At 44.7% G+C, this 21668-nt stretch overlaps 3 protein-coding genes and 3 non-coding genes across 7 annotated transcripts in view; 2 read left to right on the forward strand and 4 right to left on the reverse strand.

Moving 5' to 3' along the window:
• Positions 1-564: 564 nt before the first annotated feature.
• Positions 565-7114, reverse strand: daglb (diacylglycerol lipase, beta). The gene is made up of 15 exons (XM_034558433.1): positions 6304-7114; positions 6071-6222; positions 5476-5650; positions 5108-5375; positions 4787-4909; positions 4550-4677; positions 4065-4191; positions 3855-3938; positions 3405-3482; positions 3227-3307; positions 2924-3051; positions 2644-2712; positions 2208-2280; positions 1873-2126; positions 565-1587 (listed from the first exon to the last, which is right to left on the reverse strand). Exons 1-15 carry the CDS (start codon positions 6396-6398, stop codon positions 1392-1394), a joined length of 2031 nt encoding a protein of 676 aa, XP_034414324.1. The 5' UTR covers positions 6399-7114; the 3' UTR covers positions 565-1391.
• On the forward strand, positions 7086-9067 carry mrpl58 (mitochondrial ribosomal protein L58). 2 transcript variants are annotated; one of them, XM_034558434.1, is made up of 6 exons: positions 7086-7709; positions 7960-7984; positions 8078-8137; positions 8251-8333; positions 8552-8721; positions 8812-9065. In XM_034558434.1, exons 1-6 carry the CDS (start codon positions 7548-7550, stop codon positions 8894-8896), a joined length of 585 nt encoding a protein of 194 aa, XP_034414325.1. In that variant the 5' UTR covers positions 7086-7547; the 3' UTR covers positions 8897-9065. The 2 variants fall into 2 exon arrangements, with proteins under 2 accessions (XP_034414325.1, XP_034414326.1); XM_034558435.1 differs by having other exon boundaries at positions 7705-7709; positions 7896-7984; positions 8812-9067.
• On the forward strand, positions 7332-7403 carry trnaq-cug. The gene has a single exon. It is a non-coding gene; the product is annotated as a tRNA-Gln (tRNA).
• A 504-nt stretch (positions 9068-9571) lies between the features above and the next one.
• trnam-cau lies at positions 9572-9643 on the reverse strand. The gene has a single exon. It is a non-coding gene; the product is annotated as a tRNA-Met (tRNA).
• Positions 9644-9988: 345 nt separating this feature from the next.
• Positions 9989-10061, reverse strand: trnar-ucg. The gene has a single exon. It is a non-coding gene; the product is annotated as a tRNA-Arg (tRNA).
• A 4004-nt stretch (positions 10062-14065) lies between these two features.
• LOC117748682 (cerebellar degeneration-related protein 2-like) overlaps positions 14066-21668 on the reverse strand; it is an 8228-nt gene continuing 625 nt past the window's right edge. Inside the window, exons 2-6 of the mRNA XM_034558668.1 lie at positions 16307-16419; positions 15670-15818; positions 15411-15575; positions 15124-15331; positions 14066-14861 (exon numbers count right to left, since the gene is read on the reverse strand). Of these exons, the coding sequence (XP_034414559.1) occupies positions 14094-14861; positions 15124-15331; positions 15411-15575; positions 15670-15818; positions 16307-16419 (1403 nt within the window). The 3' untranslated portion in view covers positions 14066-14093. The remainder of the gene's footprint in view (positions 14862-15123; positions 15332-15410; positions 15576-15669; positions 15819-16306; positions 16420-21668) is intronic.

Raw genomic sequence — 21668 nt, forward strand, 5'->3', positions numbered from 1 at the left:
GTTTATTTTGTAGCTGTGTCTCTCATGGGGGAAGAGCAAGTCTAATAATTGTCTGTTCCACTTTGTGTCCCACTTATTTACCTTGCAAATTAATTTCAGCCGCTGGTTTACTCCATATTTCGTCCCTGTCACTCTACAGTTACAGTACAAACAATGTAGTAATGTTGGCCTGCCATACGTATACATACATAGGTATACATACATACAACGAACAGTGGCCGTACGTTGTTCAGACCACTTTGCTCATGTGCAGCAGCCGATCTGCGCTGCAATCCGAGTTTAGAGTTAGGAGTGAACGAGGATCCCTTGAAGATGTCATGCGCTGGTGACGGGACGTCGCGGTTACGTCACATGCTAAACAGGGCCGATGAAGGATAGAGGGGAAACAACTGGAGCTAATCCTCAGTGATCTATTAATTGGAGACATTTCAGAATCATTACAACCCCTCACGTGGCTTTAGGCACGAGATTAAGCCCATTTCCCTCAAAACTTGGGATAAGTTCAACAAGTGGCTGAGAAACTGCTAGTATTCCTTCTATTAGTAAAACAAATAAATCATAGCATAGAGAGTGAGCTTTTATTTGCATCAATGCGTCCAATGCATATTTTTGAGAATGTGGAATAGTTATGCAGGTATCATTCAATTCAAACTTAAATGTCATAAATTATCTGAAAAAAAGCGATATCCATGGCAAGTAAACAGAATCCCACACAATTTATAATCATTCTTACCCTTAACGTCTCTTTTTTTTTTTGCAGAACACCATGCACTATTCAAACTGCATCGTATGGAGTGCAGAACAATAACCGTAAACACACTGCACTCATCCCTTTACATTGGTCTGTAAAGCAATTCTGTCTGCTTATTTTTTTCTCTGTAATGCATAGGCACTGTTCACCCTGAAGTTTCAAGACAATAAAACACAAGACAGACTAACCACGGTTACCATACGATGAAGATGCAATGCTTCAGTCCTCATCTTATACCCCCGGGATCCTGGATCCGACCGCCCCTCAGTCCTCCCCACAGTTAAGGAGGACATCATCAGACACGTTTAAGTATCGAGCCTCTACATAAAATGTATATATTCTGCACAACGCACATTCAAAGATCATGGCATGAAGTTGCTCGTAGAGTAACTCAAAACAAATGGTTTAAATAATTCATAAAAAGTGCAATTTAATAAAAGTCCTTGAGCCCCAGAAATGTGACATGATCATGTTCGGCCGTGTATGACATCACAATCTAGTTTCCAAGTGTCTTTACGAGAAAACGGGGCTTCAGTCTCAGGTCTGCACGCAGGATGCAAATGAAGAGCGTGAAATGTTCGAAGAGGTCCTGGACCAGGTGTGGAGAAACTGAAACGGGAACGAACTGTCGAGCATCATCTCAGACCGCGTTGTGCTGGTTGCCGTTCAGAGACGACGGGCAAAGGGAGAAGGGCCTGTCGCTGGTCAGACTCTTGAGCGCTTGCAGCACAGCGTCGGGCATGTGGTCCGCCAGCATCCTGGGACTGATCAAAACACTTCTGAACGCCATTTCGTTCGACCATTCGGCCCGGTAGCGCATCTGGGAAAAACAGGATCTAGGAGAAGAGGGGGAGGAGAGTGAGAGGGGGAGGGGTTGAAGATAAAGACGAAGTTTGTTTAGATGTTTAGGTTTGAAAAGGAGCTGGAGATTCAGCCGAAAGTTTCAAGACACTTAAAAGGAGAAATGTCAGTCGTACGCGAGGAAATGAGGTGGAATTTGTAAAGTGAAGTGGAAGTCCTGAACAGAACTAGTGACAGCTCAAGTGTGTAAACTTGTGTGAACTTCAAGTGTCGACTAAATATTACGCGCTGAATATACACGTTTACATGTGTAGACAAACCTCCGCGACGGCCCGTCCTCTGTGATGTGCAGAATGCGTCCAGGCAGGAAGAGCGGCAGGTGGGCCGCCGTACGGGCCGGCGAGTTGTCCGAGGCCAGGCTCTGATAGGACGAGGAGTGGCGAATCATCAGCGACTCCTCCCCCAGCAGTGGCTGGCTCAGCTCCTCCTCCCTTCTGTTGTCCATCTCAGTGGGAAAGTCCTCCGGGTCTCCGCCGAAGAGCTCGTACCAGCACCCTTGCAGCAGAATGCGGTACTGAAACGCAGACGGGAGACGATCTTTAAGAGACTCACACACAGCCGGCGGTCAGTGTCTTTGGCTTCGAGCGGTTCTCACCTTGGGCTTATTGCAGTTTGAAACTATTTTGAGAATCTTTCTCTTCAGGTCCTCCATATTGGGAATGCTCAATCTGGACAAAAAAAGAAGGCATATTAAAAAGGAGGAAGGGGAGGATACTGCAAATAAAAAAACAGGGGAAAAAGGAGCGAGTGAGTTGCTCTCATTTGACTCCTTCTCTGTGCCTGTAATAACAGGGCAGAGCCAAATATAGAGTCTCCATCACGCAGTGGTCTATAATAGTCTGAGCACATTCGTGTTGGCCTTTCAAAAGACATGAGCTGCTAACACAAAAAAACATTTAACCTTCAGGGATCTGCAGTAAACAAGCATCAACACTAAATGTCTATATTATGCATTGTCACTTCGATGAAACAATATGTTCAAAGGCTCACAATCACAAGGCATGATTCATTTTAAAAGCCATTAGCGTTACCTGGGAACCAGATCCTTTCCCAGCACAACCGAGACCACAAAGTCCTTGGAGTAATCAGCCAACGCTTTACTGCATTTAGAGGAAATACAGAACAGAAAACATAGTTGGATTAGTGCAATCATTTTAAAAAGCAAATATAATAAAAAAAAATTAAAAAACACACACACTGCTAATAAGCATGTCACCATTATACATCTGGATAATAGGCGGCTATGAACAAATGAAAAGCGGTCTAGACAGTCAGCTGTTTTTTCTATTTACTTCACAGCGTTCTCTTTACCTCAGGAGCCCCCCTGGTGGAGAGAATGAGTAGCACTGCAAGGTGGGGAAGGAGTTGCGCAAGAGGATAGCCAGCAATGACGCTGTGCCGGCACCCAGACTGTGACCAGTGACGACCAGTTTATACTCCTGGAAACACGTCGCACATTGAGAGGATTAGTGGATATGCATAACGGAAGGGTGCAGAGAGCAGTTGCTCATAAGCTCGTTACTCCACGGCCTATTTTGGACGTCGACCACAGGCTGTACCGTGGGAAAATGCAGTTTAAAAAAAAACAAAAAAAAAAACAGTTACACCTCTTACCGGTGCAATGGTGAAAGCCTGGTTCAGGATGCCATCATTTACCAGCTTCTTGTAGATGTAACTCGCCGCCTGGCACATGCCCTGCAGAAGAGAGAGAAAAAGAAGGGGAAAAAGCAGCATGACTCTCTCGCGTTACACAGGAAAAGCTTTTTTTTCTCCACTTTAGATGTACAGTCACCTTGTGAGCGTAGCAAGCTCCAGACACTCCCTCTATGGGCAGGTTCTCACATTCAGCAGACAGGTCTGTGAGGACATCCTGCAAGATGGAGGCAGAGGGTCATTGACAGTAAGACACTGTGGGCTTTGTGTCAGACTAAGGCTACATGTTGAGTGCTTTCTTTTATGGTTACTGAATTAAATTCTCTGATCAAAATGCCAATGTTGGGACAAATGTGGACGAAAATGAGCAGAAAGATTCTAATATCTTTCAACCGAATCCCCCACAACAACTCTCTCTCTCTCTCTCTCTCAATGCGTGTCGAGACTCCTCCGTAACTCTCTTCTGTCGGTTATTCAAGCCATCTGTACGAAAAGGGAAGTGATTCTGAGCCCCGGAGGAAATGGGAGAGGATGATGCCAAGAATTGCAAATGAAGAGACTGATACTGAGAAAAGAAATAATCTCTCACCCTCAGTGACAGTGTTCCTCTGACAGCCACCAGAACGGCCTCCCTCTTATGATCCAGAGCCACGTAGAACGGGATCTCGTAGATCTGCGGCAAAGAAGATACGAGAGTCGCGGACACCGTTGGACGGGTGCTGAACTCGAACAACATCTATCACCTTTGAACACACACGAGTACACCTGACGAGGGGGGGCATCTAGGGGAACATCCTACCTGGTTGTGGAAGCTGACGTAGATGAAGTCTCTGTACTGCAAGCCGGTGCTGTGCAGGATGGATGAAAATTGACAGCCGAGGTGGTCGCCTCCGACGATCTCGTACTCGGCTTCGCGACTTCTGCAGCTGATGCACACAAGCACACGTCTTGATCTGAATCCAGATGGGCGTCATCCTTTAAAATGTGGGGCTCACGACAACTATCTAACGCAGAGTTGAAAGACTTTCTGGTTCTGACGGAGTTATGAGTGGAGCGAGAATTGACTCACAATGTTTGGCCTACATGCCAGTTGATGTTGACAGCGTGTAGAATAATTTCAAAAACAGCCCAATGCTGGTACATTTTGCTTTGGATGCATTTAAAAGCACCGTTTCCCCCCAATAAAGGAAATCGCAAAACCTTTTCCGTGCCAAAAAACAAACAAACTTGATGTTTTTAGGGGGAGCATGACATTGACTCAGATCGGTGCAGAGCGTATCTTACCAGTCTCCACTGAGTTTGCACGGCCCACTGAAGAGGTTGGAGTAAATGTACAATGGCCAGCCGTAGGCTGCCGCGGCGAACCGCATGCAGTGTGCCGCCTTCTCCAACTCTGTCTCCAAATCTTCTCCCTGAGAACGGTGAAAGACGAACAAGTGAGACGCACATTTCTGCGTGACTTCAGACTTAAAACGTTTCGCTCTACTGCCCCTACATGGCGGACAAGAGTTTTGCACTTACGATGGGGGACGAAGGGCTGTGATCCACCACGACGTCCGGGTCCCTACTTTGCTCCATCTTATCCTGCTCCTGGTGCAGCAGGGCCAAGCCTGCTGCGATGTCGCTGGGGACCAGGTCTGTGTCCTGCATCGCACAAACACCAGACCGCAGAGCATCTCACAATTGGTTTCACAAGCAGCATCGTAACACTAGACAGTTGGTATATATTTCACTCTACACAATTGTTTGAGTCTTTCTTGATGTATTCTACTATGTCAACGGACTTCATGACTGGTGGATGTAAAGTGCAGCAGAGAGAGAGAGAGAGAGGGTGTCCCTTACGGAGAAGAACCCACTGACGAGCTGTGCGATGCTGGAGAACGCTGCTCGGTGGCTTTCGTCCTGTGGCAGACAGCAGCACAGGAGCCGCAGACGGCTTTCCCACACCTTGACGGCGAGCGAGCGCGCCGTGGACAGGAACTGGGTGCCCTCGTTGCTCTGCAGGTCTCGCACTCCCAGTGGCTCCATGGCGGCGGGCGGCACGCGGGGGCCGCCCAGCGGGTCGAACACAAACACCACGCCCAACCCAGTGAACAGCAGGATGATCCAGCTGTTGTGAAGGGGGGGGGGGAGAAAGATGCCGAATCAAAAGAAATTGACAAATTATGACACGAGGAAAACGGTGAACTCGAAGCCCCAAGCAAACCCACCTGGCAACCACCGCGGTGATGACGGCACCCACCATGGCAGGATCGCAGCCTTCGCTGTCATCGGTCACCCAGACGGCTCCCAGGCAGGCCCACACCAGCTCGGGGACGTACAGGAGAGCTCGCAAGTACACCAGCGCAGGGACGGAGCGCCGCGGGCCGGGGTTTGTGATGGTACCTGAGAAACACATCGGCAAATCTGAAAATGTACCTGTATCTGTTTAAAGCGAATGCTGTGACCGAGTAAAGTAATGGTTGGAATTTTAGTATTTCAATCAATGTTTCGTCAGAGTGCACGAGGCAGGGAGATTTCTCCTTCCTTCCTTCTTTACTTTGTACAGTTGGGCTTCCCTTTTCGCAAGTTTATTGCTGTTTTAGGTCGGAAGCATGGCACTTGTGTTCATGTTGGTTGTGTGCGTGCGACAAAAAGTTACACTTTGTGCGACAAAGAGTTACACTTTGTTTCAAACTGTTGTACAGAATAACCTGGATTTTGTGATCCTGTCGATTCCACCCCGTACAAATGGTTGTTCAGTTCCCTTTTATATTTATATTCGCTGCTGATGTAGGAGACCCCATGAGCCACAGCTGCTTTTACCTTGGGCACTGACATAGACAATCGCACACAGCGACAGGATGATGAGCGCCAGCACAACCAACAGTCCGACCAGATAGCTGTGGAGGAACCCTCTCCCATTGCAATCGAACTGGCCCTTGTGATAGGTGAACAGGATCATGGTGCCAATCCACCTGAGGAGGAGAAAGAAGACAGTCAGTTGGCAAAACCCTCCCCGAGAGAACCACAGACATCCGTGGGGGTAAACGACATACCAGAGTACACGGACGAACAGTTCAAAGCAGCCGGGGAAAACCAGGTCGTCGCTGGCGATCCCCCACCGCCGACCAAACACCACGATTCCGGGCATCGTGCAGGTGAACGAATATCCCCTGTGGTATTTGCGATTCACCGTTTCACCGCTGCGGAGCGGAGCGGATTCTCTTGCGCAATGGACACGTCCAAGGAACGCATGACTTCACTGGAAAAGCAGCACCTTTCACACTGGCTGGCGACGAACTTTGTGCCCATTGTGTTCACATTCTTACGTCACCTTCCTATTCCTGCGTTGCTTAATTAACTGTTAGCTCTCCAAAATAGATCTGGGTCTCACGGTGCGAGATAGCTACACGCTAACGGATGAGGATCCGTTAAAATGACGTTAACGGGTCGGCTAACGTTAACCAATTCCACACTAACGCTAGTTAACGCCAGAGCTATAATGTTGACGTCACATACAGTGTTGCGTTGTGCGACCCGTCAACGCACCGCTTTAATAACATTAGGTAATGTTGCTAATGCGGCTAACGAGCGCATTCAAACGCTCTACGACTAGCTCGCCGTTAGCCGTCTAGCTAAACATACTTTAAAGCTATTCCGAGAGAATGGTGGCTAATCCCGCGCGAGAAAGCGCTGCCCTTCTTCGGCTAGCAATATATAACCGTAACGCTTTATAATGTATGTCAATAGTTACTCTCAGACGTTTAGGAAACATAAAACGAAGCTAAGTGTAAAACGCTGGTTTTGTTTTGAAAAGGAGAACAAGTAGGGTGCGTCCGCTGTTGGTGCCCTGTTGCAACATAGACCACCGTACAACAGTTCCGCCTTTTTTTTCTTCTTTTTTTTCCCAAAGCGCCTAATGACAAGAGTCCCCTTGTGGCGAATATGGATTCGTTATTTCATGCAATTTAATATAATTGATCTCATAGCTACTAACAAAAATAATTGAGAACTGAAAATATTGGAATATTGCTATATTTTGTCCATATGGTCATATTCACATCGGTTTAAAATGTCATTTCAAGGTTCCATGGTGTAATGGTTAGCACTCTGGACTCTGAATCCAGCGATCCGAGTTCAAATCTCGGTGGAACCTGTCTTTTTATGTGTTTGTACCCTCCACAAGGGTACGGGCTGTATTCAAGCAGCATGCACGTTAAGTTACTCGCCAAGCGTCGCTGAGCTGACAAGCATCTGATCACGTTAGTCAACTCAACAGTCATACCGACGTCAGTCCAACATGGCGGCACACATAGTACGGCAGTGTTATTTACTCTGCCGTCGTGCTGGAGAACATGTGAGTCCACCGCATGAACAAATGAGGAACGTTGTAATGAGAGGCGTTAACAACGCTTTGCAGCAGACTGTCGGTTACGGGACACGGCGGACTGACACCATTCAGGTTAGTCAACATGTTCATGGCTCAGGACGGAGGAGCAAACGACAAGGAAGGTGTTCCGTCTATAATGGTATCCCAGTCAATATGTGTTCCTCTACCTGAACTTAAACCAACCCATGTCCCCAATGTGTTCTGAGCTGATATTACAGTGTACAGTACTGAGTCGGAGCCTGATGATGTCTTTGACAGCACAATGGGCTTAATGTCAAGGATGCACAGCAATAGATGTGCTTTATTTCCTACGTTTTTCCAGGATGCCCACGTGCACATTCCAGTGGGTAAATATGCAAATGCATGGTTTCAAGCATAAAATAACGTTTATTTTTATTTTTTATTTAACAATAATGCGCTTGTTCTCTCTCGGTTCTCAGACCGCCTGACGGTATCGTACAGCAAAAGCAGTGGTCCCGGTGGTCAGCATGTCAATAAAGGTTCTCAAAGTTGAACTTCACTGTCACGCACATATTTGCCAAAGTTGAATCCTTGTTCTGTTTCAGTGACTTTTTTTTTTTTTTAATTGTTGTAACAACGTCTCAATCCGCAGTCAGCACGAAAGCAGAGGTTCGATTCCACGTGCGGACAGCCGACTGGATCCCAGAAGATGTTCGACAGAATATCTTTGAAAAGGTTTTTTTTATTTTCATTGTACTTCCCAAATAAAAGTTATGCACTTCAAATATTTACCTCGAAGTCGATCTTTTAATGTTCTCCTCAGGGATGATTGCATTGCATTTGTAACAGAAAAGCAGTGGAATTAGTGTTTAAGGAACCTCTCAAAATCAGCTTGATTTTGTTCTGAATCTGCAACCGTTAAGAACAACCGTGCACATTTTTCTGCCTCACAGAACAAAAACCGCATCAACAAGGCCGGGGAGCTGCTGGTGACCTCAGAGCTGAGCAGGAGTCAGCAGAGAAACCTTTCCGATTGCGTCCAGAAGATCGCTGCCATCCTGGCCGAGGCCAGCGAGAGGCCTCGCGAACCAACAGCAGAGGACGTGGCCCTCAGGGCAGCCAGGTATTCACCCGGCGGTGGAGCGCCCTTGTGTCATAGCCACCTGGACTGTGAGCTGTGTGTCTTTTGATGTGAAATGTGTTTTCTGTGCAGGATAGAGAAGGGGAACACGGAGCGACTCAAACAGAAGAAGATCAATTCAGCTACCAAGAGGAGCAGACGAGTGGAGTTTGACTGATTTCACTGTTAACGTTTCTACCTCCCATGATTGTATTGTCAACAATTGCATATCTTTTTGTACGTCCCACGTTAATTATTGTGTCTTTCATTTCCTGTACAATATAATTAAGTAGAAATGTACTAAATACCATAAATATACAAAACCAGTAATGCTTGTTTTTGAATAAACTACTGTGTTGACTGGCGTGAATTTGGTTCTGTCACACATCAGATTCGGTGCCGTGCAAAGCTATGTCAGCTGTATTGCAACTGTTGACATGCTTATCATACACTAGAGCCGCCTTTTTTTAATAGCTGTTAACTAAAGATTGTGATCTTATACATTTAGAGGGGAAAAGATAGCTGTGATAGCAGAAACTTAAAGTGTATAGGTCTGTCTGTAGATAATATTTGTCTAGTCTTTGGTAATTTCCTATAGAGGATGGAAAATCACTTAAATATCTATAAATAATTACAGAAATAAATAATTCCTTAATGAATGTAAACATACATAAATAAAGAATAAATAAATCCTCAAATATATACAGAAAATAAATGCTTAAATACAGGAAAATATAAGGAAAAGAAGAATGCATTAACATACATAAAAGTAGATTATGGAGATAATTAAAGAGGAGTTGCAGTAGAAATGCCAGTGTGAAGTGTTCAACAGACAGTCAGAGAGTAAAAGCCATAGCAGAGGATGGTTTCGATCCATCGACCTCTGGGTTATGGGCCCAGCACGCTTCCGCTGCGCCACTCTGCTCCGATGAAAACGAGGCGTCACAGATAGATATACAAACCTTACATACTGTGTACGAATCTGCTGCTGTTCCGTTCGTTAGCTGGGTTAGCTTACAAGACTATAACATTAGCTAACAAGGATTGTTAGTGTATTGATGCACATCATTGATGACGTTTGTGTTAACAACAACAGTTGTTATCTTGCTGTACGTTACCAATGACTCATTGGTAACTACATGAAAAGATAACGCTAGTGCAGTATAAAATGCGCATGCCTCAAAACGTGGTTTATCCTCTGGGTTTCACGATATACAACCAAAGACTATAACCGGAATAAAAAACTGCTGCACTAGGAGTCAACAAAAGACGACCACGAAGGGACTCGAACCCTCAATCTTCTGATCCGAAGTCAGACGCCTTATCCATTAGGCCACGCGGTCGGGGTGACAGCAAACAATCCGTGGTTCGTAGAAACTCTTATAATCTGCCTACCCGTAATTTTGGCGGACAGATTATGAGTTAAGTACCCATATATTTCATGCGTTTATTAGTCATGGTAACAGTTTTCTTACGTGTTGATTGTAGAAACAACAACTTGTCTCAGGACCATCAGACATTTGATTGACCTGAAGCTGATCAGTGTTACAGCTACATTGGTCATGTTTGGTAGTTTGCAGTAGCCTATTGTAAGTATTTCTCAAGGACACATTATTTATTTTTTGTGCTTTCAGAGATAGTATTAAAACAAATATTATTGCTAAAGTCATCAAATATGGATGACCTGCACTGTAAATGTGTGAGATGCATCCAAATGTTGGGCCTGTAATAATAAATTGTCTGACGTGTAAATCAGTTGGTCCAAATATAATGTATTTACATGTGGGTCATCCAAAGAAAAGGGTTCAATTAAAACCACCAGAATATGTGTTTGAGAAACATCTTGCTGCTTTACGAGAAGTCTAAAGTGGCTCCAGAACTTAAGGCAATAAGTTTAGGTCACAGCACCTTCAAGGTTGTATGGCAAGGAAATGCATTACAGTTGCCGAGGGCTGTAAAGACCCATCTGATATCAGATACACATCAGATACTGACTCAAATAGCTGGATCAGGATTGGTGATGATATGTTATTGAATACTATTATTTTCATGAATAACAATTCAGTAAATTTGTATCTATATTTATATTTTTTGCCAATTCCAATCACATAGATTTAAAGTAAAAGTTAGAATGGACAATGTGTGTGTAGGAGCATGATGGTCACTGATGTAGGTGGATTTTAGTTGAGACATATGTTGAAGGAAAAGACAATGTTTTTAAAGATGACCCCCACCCTTGTGTATTTCTTCCTTCCACCCAACTCAGGATCATTATATATATATATATATATATATATATATATATAAAATGTATAATATATACCAACTGGTAGGAGGCCCCGGGGAAGACCGAGGACACGCTGGAGGGATTATATCTCCCGGCTGGCCTTGGAACGCCTCGGGATCCCCCAGAATGAGCTGGAAAGTGTTGCGGGTGAGAGGGAGGCCTGGGTCGGCCTGCTGAACCTGCTGCCACCGCGACCCGACCCCGGATAAGCGGGTGATAATGGATGTATATATATATATATATATATATATATATATATATATATATATATATATATATATATATATATATATATATATATATATATATAAAAATAAACAGTACATACGACAACACAGGGTGCACTTTATGCTTTATTAACAGGGTAAGTATTAGTTCAGTAATGACCAGAACTAATACCAGGGGAGGCTAAACTGTAATGGCAATATCCTAAATAATAATGCACACAATTTGAACTGGATAATAGAAGTAAAGCTAATTAAATAGGTTTATTCAGACAATTTGTTAGTGACATTCATGTATAGGCACTGAAAAAGTAAAAAAATAAAAATAATTAAGAAACATTCAAAACGCAAATAAATACCCAGGTACAATTTCATATTAGCTATCCTAAATATACAAAAGATGAGGCGTCAAACATGTTCAAGTGCAATAGGGTAGACGTTACAGTAAAGACGCCTCACGAGCCTTTAGCAGGCTCTGGTTTGGCCTTGTTTACTCTACGCTAACACACACACATTACTCCTTCCGTAAGATTGAATCCTTCTTAAAAACATACGCGTCGACCTCCAGGATTCGGATTTCAGCACCAGGTTTGGGGGCAATCCTTTGCATCCTTTGCTCTATTTATTTTAAACACATTGGCCACAAACACGAGTAGCGTCCCTCGGCTGTCGACTGAGCCACGTGTGAAAGGTTTCAAGCTCGACTGCGGCAGAAGCGAGCTGTAATAACATTCAATATAACACAAAGGCTCCCACATGGGAGGTTACCCAGAAATAAAGGCATATGTACTGAATATTGTGAGAAAAGGTGCAACACGTTTGCAGGTTACTATAATAGTTTGGTGTCCTGGTTTGAAGCCTTATTATACTGGTTGCAGTTCTGCTATACAGTGTGTCCGTCGAGCTATAATTAAAGGGAAAATATTCTCAACACTTATAGAAATATAAGAAAAGCTCCTTAGAATTATAATATCAGTTTCCACCACAGGACCAGTTTCTTTAAAAAGCCCCCCCCCCCCCCCCCCAAATAACAAAACTGCATATGATCCAAAAAACATTATTAAACATCTCCACTTTTCCATTTTTGTATTTTGTATGACGAGTGTCTATAATAACGTGGAAATAGTGAAAATAACAGTCTGCAGAGATTGTCTTTTGCAAGACAGCAGCGTTTTAGTTTTTAGTGGGATCATCAATCTTCAAACAACCGGTACAATTGGTTCTAAACTATAGCCTGTACTGTAGATATCCCTCACTATTATTAATAAGCAACGCTTCTTGTATTTCATTGAGCTATGATATTGTTGCCCCGGTGGGCTGATGTAGTCCAGTCGAAGACAATCCTCTGCACTCAAAGCAAGAGCTTAAGTGACTTTAACCCATAGATGGGGAAGGTATTTATATTTTGTATATAAACGTGAGCTCTTTGAATGCAAGCACAAGTCTTACATTATTGACTTATCGTAAGATACACGGACATGGCGTCAAGCATTTATTTAGCAATCAGCTTGTTGTGCGACATATGGATGAGACTTTGGATATTGACCGTTGTGTATTTGTCGACATCACAATGTCACTAACACGTTATGCCAGGTGTTTCCATTTTATTTAATTGTTTTGGTTGTGTGGTTTTGTTATTATATTGTATAGTATTTTTTATATTTTTTTTCACATTCCAATTAAAAGGTCATTTCTGTTTGAAATGGTATGTATGCTATCATTTTATAGCACTGGCCTAAAAATGTGCGATAATATCATTTATTGTAATCCTTTCCGTGACATTATATTGCCATACGGAAGTAATAATTGTGACAGGCCTAAACACGTGCTGAGTTGAACACTTTGGGAAATGCGCTTAAATGCTTTCTTAGCGTTCGATGAGAATATCGACGCCACAACAGTGTGTTTGCTCCATATGAAGCCTCAGGTAGCAGCCGGTTAGCTTGCTCAGCGTAAGACAGAAGACACGGGGGTAAACCGCTAGCCCGGCTACGTTCAAAGCTAACAGCGTCTGCCTCTAAAGAGTCCTTATTATCACATTATATCTATTGTTTTAAAAAGTAAGTTCTGCTCCTGACCAGGAAATAGCCTGGCCCATAGCGAAGCACAACCACAGCTGGTCATTGTCAAAAGAGGCAGGTAAGCCGCGCCCTGTTTCCAGTCTTTATGCTAAGCTAGGATAACCAGACGCTGGCTGTAGTTTTTAAATGTACCGTACAGACAAGAAAGGTGGCATCAACGTTTTCAACAAACTGACAGGGAGAACGCTAGTCCTCCAAAATCTCAAGATAAACGGGCGAGGCACACACTGAATATCCGGTAGCGAGGTCTCACACAGAGCTGTGTACCGACATGAGAGGAGCTCCATTCAGCACCGTGGCCTCAGAGGATCCCCCCTTCAGATCTTTGTCCTTCTAACTGTAATTATGCAGATGTTAGTTGAGTCCATTATAATAAAGACAAACAATACAGATTCATGTTAATAGAATATTTAGATTTACTCTCTTGTTTTCATCGGAGATGCAATTTTCTAGCGTTATCTTGTGAAGCTTTGACGTTCAGTGCACTTGTGAGGCTCATGGGAGGCATCCTGCTGTTATTGTGTTATTGTGTTATTGTGTTATTGTGTTAGATGCCTAGAGAGGTCAGGGAGTGAAGCCAGTATATTTAGTAGGAACACTGAGTACGAGAATATGAGGGCTGAACTCAATCTAGTGCTTAACTAAATTTGTTCAAGTTTCATAATATGAAATTAAAGATGACGATATATATATATATATATATATATATATATATATATATATATATATATATATATATATATATCTATATCGTCCTCTCAAAAGAGCCAATCAGCGTCCCGTTTACGGTTTACTGGACTTGCCGGATTTGCCAGGTTTGCTGGCCTTGGCGGCTTTGGTAGCTCTGATGTCCATCTTGGTCTTCTGGATACGGGAGAAGATCTCTTTGAAAAGCGCTTTGTACTCTGGAGTGTTCTGGCCAAGCCTCTTGTCCACCGCCTCCACCTGCTTGCTGATGGTCTCAATGGCCTCGGGGGTGGAGGGCGACTGGGTCGGGGTCGTCGGAGGCGCCGGGGTGGGGCCCATAGCGCAGTCTTTCATGGACGGGTCTCGGGAGACGGGTCTGGAAGTCTGGACACCGGCGTGACACAGGCTCTCCTCGTGGCGGCGACACTTCCCCAGCAGCTCCTCGTACTTCTCCAGCAGGGCGTGGTACTGCTCGTCCACCTCCCTGAGGATGGACATCCCCCTCTTGCGCACACTGTTGGCGTGGAGGGCGTAGCTGCCCCTCCGGCGGCCAGAGGCGTCGCGGGCCACGATGGCGTTGAGCGCCGTGTCGCTACAGCTTTTCCTCACCGGACTGGACTCGGGGAGGGCCTCCCCTCCGATGCACGCCCCGCCCTCGGCCTCCTCCCTCACGCCCCCTCCCGTCTCGCCGACCTCAACTTCCAGGAACGTGTCGGTCTCCGGGGTGCTGTTGAGGACCGTCTGGGTGAGAGCCACGCCGTCGTCCTCGCTGCTCAGCAGGTAGGTCCGAGCCCGACGCAGCTGCTGCAGCTCCTGGAGCTCCACCTCCAGCTCCCGTACCCTCGCCTGGCAGCTCTCAGCATCCTACGAGCAAAGACAATACAAACAACTATATGTATATTCTTCAGGGGTGTATTTTAGTACGTTCATTATACATTAAGGGGCTTAAAACTATTTAACTAATTGATACAACCATGAAACCTCACCAGTTGATTGATTATTAACAGTTGGGATTTCCAGTTTTCGGAAATGTGGTAAACATTTACTTTTGGTGAATTGACTAGAAACCTAAAGAAATAGACAAAGTTGTTTTTTTTCCACTAGTCTGAACAAACGGTGTACCCACCTGCACCCTCGTCTGCAGCCGGGAGAACTCTCCGATGAGGAGGTTGCACTCCTTCTCCACCCCCTCCCTGCGGCCTCTCTCAGTCCGGGCGGCCGCTCGCAGAGCCGACACCGCCTCCCTCAGGTGCTGGTTCTCCTCTTCAAATGGTGGACGCTTCACGTCCACCGTGAAGCTCTCGGCCCTGCCCACCACAAACTCGTCCTCATACCTGAGAAAAAACATCACAGGCAGTGTTTTCCATTGTTGCGACGATGACTTGCTACCTGGGGGGGAAGGTTGACAAGTACCTGGGTGCTGTGCAGAGCTCCCTCAGGCAAGGGAAGGAGTGGATGGTCTTGCGTCGCTCCCTCTTCTCCCTCCTGACTCGGAGCTGCTCCATGGAGCGAAGCTGTTCCACCTGCCCTGAGAGAGAGTCCACCTGGTTCTGCAGGACCTCGATGGTCCCCGTTAACCTGATTTCAGGGAGAGGACGGGAAGCTGTGAGAAAAGGGTACGAAAAGGGAGGAGGGCGATGGAGTGGACGGGGTAGAACAACCTCCCACTCACGTCTCTATCTTCCGCTGCGAGCCCCGGCTGTCCGTCACCAGCGTGTGGTTGGTGCGCTCCAGCTCTCGGGCCGTCCCGTCCAGCTGCTCGTACACTTTGGCGTGCTGCTCGTTCATGTCCCGGAGAACCTCCAGCTGCTTGGACAGGTACTGTGGGACGGACGAGTTGACGCGCGCCACTTACTTTACAATTCAAGCTATTCATCGATTGGATATGTGTACACCTTCCTCAATGCGACAGACGGATTTCCATTCGTCTGACCATTTTGAATCTTTCTCTGAACCGCAACATTTTCAAAGTTGTAATTTGTCTTAAAATAATCAAATCAAAACATAAATCAACTTGTCTTGCAACGCCATTCAAATTCTAAAAATATGACGAAAAATACGGTAACTCACTCACTGCCTTCGTGACGTTATGTTACCAAAGTAGCCAAAAAATAAGGTTATGAATAATGTGAACGCCAGCACTAGTCAGTGTCAGTTTGGAAATAACTGAAAAGGGTTTAGTTTTGATTTTACAAAATGTAAATGTATAAGGGAGCTCACAAAATGTTAAAATACATGTAATAATAATAATAACTGTACTTTATTTATATCTCTATTGATAAATGAGTTCCCGTCTGAATCTTTCATACCTCGATCTCTTGCACTTGCTCTTCATTTGTGATGTACATCTGCTGCAGGGAATCCTCCAGCTCTTTGTTCCTCTCCAGGAGAGTCTTTCCCAGCTCCGCCGCCAAGTGGAGGTCTAGAAGTCAGAATGAGATGGAGAGAGAGAGATGAACACATGAGTGAGACGAGGGGGGGACAATGGGATAAATTATGAGTGTGTGATAGGAAATGGTGAAAGAGGAAACTGAGAGAAGAGACAACGGGGAATCTAATCTCACAGAAGAAGGGCGCCTGCAGCCGCACCATTTAGATTGAGATGGAGCGACGTTCTATTTTAGGAGAGGTCATAACCGGGTCTGGAAGAGAATGATTAGAGGGTCCATCACATTGTCTCAGTCTGCACTGGACCAGTTCAAATACGGAGAGCCTCCCTGCAGGTCCTCCGCTCTCCGCTGACTCAATATGAAGGTCGCAGCCATGATTATTTGAAGAGACCCCTTTCCGCTGAGATCGGGACCGAAATAGCAATTTACATTTAAAGTAATAATCATGCGTTGTTGACCTTGATCTAAAAAATGAAATAATAAAACATGTCCAACTCCAGCCACTGTTCTTGCTTTATTGCGCCCCACTCTACCATTTGTATTCTTTCTAACAACTAGCAGGGTCCTCTGGTCTATGATAAAAAGACCCTACTTGATTTATTACTCAGTAGACATTTAACTAACAGGTTTATGGTCTAGTCTTCTTGAGCCAGAATACAGCTCATTAAGTAAATCATGGTGCCATCTCGTCCCGTTAGCTTGCGTCAGCTGTCCCCCCTCTCGTCCACTTCGGGGTCCAAACAAAACAAAATGGCGACGGCCAAAATGCCAAACACGAGGATTCAAAACTCGTAGTGCACAAACCGACGGGTGACGTCATAGTGGCGACGTCCATTTCTACTTTACGGTCTATGAGCATGACCAATCGATTTTTGGGAAGATTTTATGACGGGTCGGCCGGTCAGCAGAGAGAAATTGCAGTACAGAAATGCCAACGGTTTACGGTCATTTAGAAATAGTTGTATGCGTTTATGCAAATAAATTATTGACTTATATATTTTCTTATCCCTCAAATCAAAATACTGGGTTTAGCCTTAAAAATGCTCCAATCAGTCGTGTCTATTTTTCAGTGGCACCTGGCAGTCCAATTAGACTAATGAGTAGCACGCTAGCAGGCTGTTGCCAACGGCTCCATATGGACCGATTAGCACACTTCCCTTTGTGCTGATCCCGAAATTAATTCCTGCGGGGCCCTAGCGTCAGCGGCTCTGGTCTGGATTCATCATTTGTATTTTACCCAACTTCTCATCGCAGTTGTCCTTATGCATCTTATCAGCTTGTATCTCCATCATCAGATGCACTGCATGCACCAGGGAATACATGCGCGTCTAACACTGTAACAAAAAACAAAAGGGACGTCTGATTGGCAGAGCGTTCAACCTCATCTCGCCGTCTTCTTCCCCAGGAAGAGTTTACTCGGTTGACACAGAGCTGCCTCAGTTGTCACCCTGTGAAGTATTTGACTTTAACAGTAGCAACTATGATGACCCCTCCCCAAATAGTGATGAGGTTGTGGTACACAGCGAGATAGAGGAAGACACTCCATTAAAAAAAGCTGGTATGCTGAAAACTCTAACTTGAATTGGGATTGTATGCATTTCTTTTTTTTCCCACTGGAACAGGAAGTGATGTGTTTTGTAAATACGCCGGGGAAGAATTGTGTACATGGCAATAGACCCGTTTCTGACATAAATAACACTACTGTGTTCTGGAAATAGCTCAGTAGACGTGGGGAGGTGGTCTGCAGTCTGCCGGCTCCACACAGACCAGGAGGCGGTCTGTCGGCTCCACACAGACCAGGAGGCGGTCTGCCGGCTCCACACAGACCAGGAGGCGGTCTGCCGGCTCCACACAGACCAGGAGGCGGGGCCCTCGCAAGCTCCGGGCGTAATCGCACCATGTGTGACAAATACCAGTTGCAACCACTTGGGAGTGCATTTGTGCGTTCAAAAGAAAGTCGGTTGCACTCCTGAAGGCATTGGCCAATTTTCTAAAATTCTTGAAATGTTTTTCGATGCAACCAGCGCCCGCGGACCTTGTGTGCACGTGTCGACAGAACCACGTGCTGTGCGTGGGCGATCTCTTCCACAGGGAGTGTTGTTTTGGGAGGTCTGTGTCTCCCGTGAGATTGATTGGAATGTATAAAACATGACTTCTCCTATTCCTCATGTTGCAGACCCCGGCTTCTAAAAAGAAAAAGAAAAAAGGGGGTGCCAGAAACATCCAGTGGCTAAGAAATTAATTATTTAGTGCAATGGTGGACTGCTTTTCTGTCTAGGAACCGCACTAACATGTTTTTTTGTCCACACCGGCATCTTTGCTCTTTAATACTCAAAAACAACACGTAACAAAAGCATTTAACTAGTCTCTCTAGTCAAGCCAACAAGCCTCCAGTCTCAGCTGGTACGGGCCACGCAGTTCCCTCTTGGACTCGGGCCAGCAGAGGCTCTGGCTAACACACCATAGGCCCAATCAAAAATGACATGTCTGCACCCCTTCCTGGTTTCCTGGTGAAATGTGAGCTACATCGTTACCTCTCTTACGCCCATGTCGACAAAAAAGAAAAGAAAGAGTAAAAACTGGACTGACTGGACCTCTTCCGACTGCCATCTGCAGCTTCATCGTCTCATCCAGTAATGTCAGTGGATTTAAACTAATTATCCAGTAATGATGCCACCACAAAAAGAAGATGAAATCACACATATGTGTAGGAACATAAACACCACATTTGTTTATCATTTAGGACAACAATAACATCTTCCACTCTCTTCTTAGGGGAGAGGGGGGCTCATGCTTTCCAAGTTTGACATCTGCTCAATTTTCCACACGAGCCACGCCCTTCATTCTCAAATGACTTCAAGAGTTGAACATTTTGTGACATAAAGCTGTGACAATACTTATGAACATGTGACGCTTTGACAGGTGAACTCTGGAAGTGCTGCGAGGCTGATTGCGTAACCTTTGGACAGAGCCGGGCTAATTGTCCCCCCCCCCCCCCCCCCCTTCCCCCCTCAGTAATCCAATTAAAATGCCTCAAAAATGTGACAATTCAATTGAGAAGGAATGCTTATCACAACATATAAGACGAGTCCAAGATGACCTCTTCAAATGTCTTATTTTGTTCGACCAGAAGAAGTTACAGAACTAGAGATATTCAAATTATAAATGGCAGGACAAATTGGAGGTAGTTTTGTTCCTAATCGACTCAAATTCCATTATGTGTTTTTTTAATGCTTTTGTCAGACTAATGTCCGCTTTAAGATTCAAGCCTTAAAGTGGTGCTTTTGTCTTTGTGGAGAAGTTGCCGATTAGTCGACAAAGCCGTGTGAGTGTTAGTCGACTACCAATTTCCTTTGGTCGAGGACGGCCCTCAATCGATGAGCAAAACAGCCGATCGACTTATCAATTCATCGACTTTCTGCTCCACGGTATTTTTTATTAAAGAAAAGGTGTTTCATTCTTCCACAATTCCTTCATAAACCTCAAGCCCTTTGTCTCTCTCACATCACTCGGGTGTCTCTGGCATGACAACAACTCCAGTGCTGTAACACACAGCGTCTCAGCTCTCTCTCTCTGAAGCATTCGTGGCATCCTGAAATGTCGCACAACAACAAAACATGAGCTCTGCTCCGAGAGGTCTGACATCCCCTCTGATCCCGTCGGACACAGAGCTCTCTGTGTGGACGCACACATGAAAGCCCCGCTTTTCTTTTTTTCTTTCTTTCTTTATTCTTCTTTTCTTTTTTTTTTACACCAGCCATTTTGACCTTTTATGAAAGTGTTTTCCCGTCTGCTGCCGTCGCTCTTTCACTCGTTCCTCCTCGGTAAAATAAAGACGAGCGAAGAGCCATGTTTTTTTTTTTTAATCCTCGGGTCCAGCGATGTCCAACAAAGAAGTTGCCTAGCAAATACATTATGTCACGATTGCAGCTGCTTATATGCCTGTGTGTGCACATTAGATTACAACCAAGAAGAAGACAAATCCCTGCATCAGCACCTTCTCATCTCCGGGAATGAACCGTTATAATTACTTGCCAGGAGGACGAGCGATTGGGAGACGAAAGGAGACCGGAAAATGGAATGAGGGGGGCAGAAGACAGCGAGTGGTCTGTGATCAGACTTAAACAAAGAAAACATTTTAAAAAGGAGCCATATCAGCGTGATAGCGATCCCAATCTTTTTTCTTTTTTTAAGTATCATATTTAATATGATGCTAAACTGGCTGACGAATGTCTCAACATATCAGAAAGAAATTGTGACCCCATCCAAAAAGTACTTATTAGTAGTTATTAGTTGCCCTCATGTGGAACGTAAACCGTCCTCGTCGATGTGTACATTGGCAAGTCCATCTGGAGTAACGGAAACATGATTACATTTTTGCTTCTTTTTTTTTTTTTAGCAATACTGAAAACGTACAACTTAAAGAGTTGTTGCATGATCAGTTGATTGGTCCTCAGATTGTTTTTTATATAATCAAATATTAGAAGCATGAATGACCACGTTGGATTCAGTCATAACGCTGTGAGCGCATACAGCAGGCGGCCTTATGATGGAAAGATCCAGCCGGTTAATTAGCTGCATGGCTCTGAATTAGGTTAATTAGACAAAGATTGAACAGCGAGCCCTCAGTGGATTCTTAACATTAAAGTAAATTTAACATTAAACAAGACATTTCTAGAAAACTGTGATGAGCTGAGAGCATGAGATGACCCTAAATAGTAATTTATTGAAGGACAGGTCAATCAATAATGAGTTCTAACCAGCACTTTATCAAATGATATGAAAGATGCAGATTCAGCGGTCTCTTGACTCATTGGTTCATAACATTATTTAGACCCTAAATCAACGTTTTTTTACACAATAGAACCGCTTCTGAGGTTGTTGTTTTTTTCAGGAAAAACATCAAGAAGAAGAAAAAGCCTGAATGCATCTTGTGCATGGAATAATGAATACATGACAGGGAATATACGCCTTTTGGTAATAATTAGGCTGCGTATTATGGCATTGTGACATTTCATACGAAAATTATCAGGGGGAAATGTCCATCAGAGCCCAAGAACACAAACATATTCAATAATACAGATAAAAGGCCGCAATTTGAGAAGCCGGAAGCAGTTGCTTTATAAACAATTAATTGATGATACCAACAAACAAAAAAATCCTCCTTTTGTGAATATAAATGAATTAAGTAATGTGTGAACCTCCATTACAACCCTGATAACATTGTCATTGAGGGTCCCACACTGTCTGATGCCGGCAGCAAGAGCAGGCCCCCGTTTGG

The sequence above is a fragment of the Cyclopterus lumpus genome, chromosome 19, assembly GCF_009769545.1.
Source record: "Cyclopterus lumpus isolate fCycLum1 chromosome 19, fCycLum1.pri, whole genome shotgun sequence".
Lineage (NCBI taxonomy): Eukaryota > Metazoa > Chordata > Actinopteri > Perciformes > Cyclopteridae > Cyclopterus > Cyclopterus lumpus.

Bases quoted from the DNA above. Each gene is read 5' to 3' on its own strand.
- mrpl58 (XM_034558434.1), top strand. From the start codon at position 7,548: ATGGCGGCACACATAGTACGGCAGTGTTATTTACTCTGCCGTCGTGCT. The intron at 7,710-7,959 runs GTTAGTCAACAT...ACGTTTTTCCAG, and splicing joins GGCGGACTGACACCATTCAG to GATGCCCACGTGCACATTCC. The intron at 8,722-8,811 runs GTATTCACCCGG...TTTTCTGTGCAG, and splicing joins GTGGCCCTCAGGGCAGCCAG to GATAGAGAAGGGGAACACGG.
- daglb (XM_034558433.1), bottom strand. From the start codon at position 6,398: ATGCCCGGAATCGTGGTGTTTGGTCGGCGGTGGGGGATCGCCAGCGAC. The intron at 5,651-6,070 runs GTAAAAGCAGCT...TGTGTTTCTCAG, and splicing joins TGTCTATGTCAGTGCCCAAG to GTACCATCACAAACCCCGGC. The intron at 4,910-5,107 runs GTAAGGGACACC...TGTGCGATGCAG, and splicing joins TCGTCAGTGGGTTCTTCTCC to GACACAGACCTGGTCCCCAG.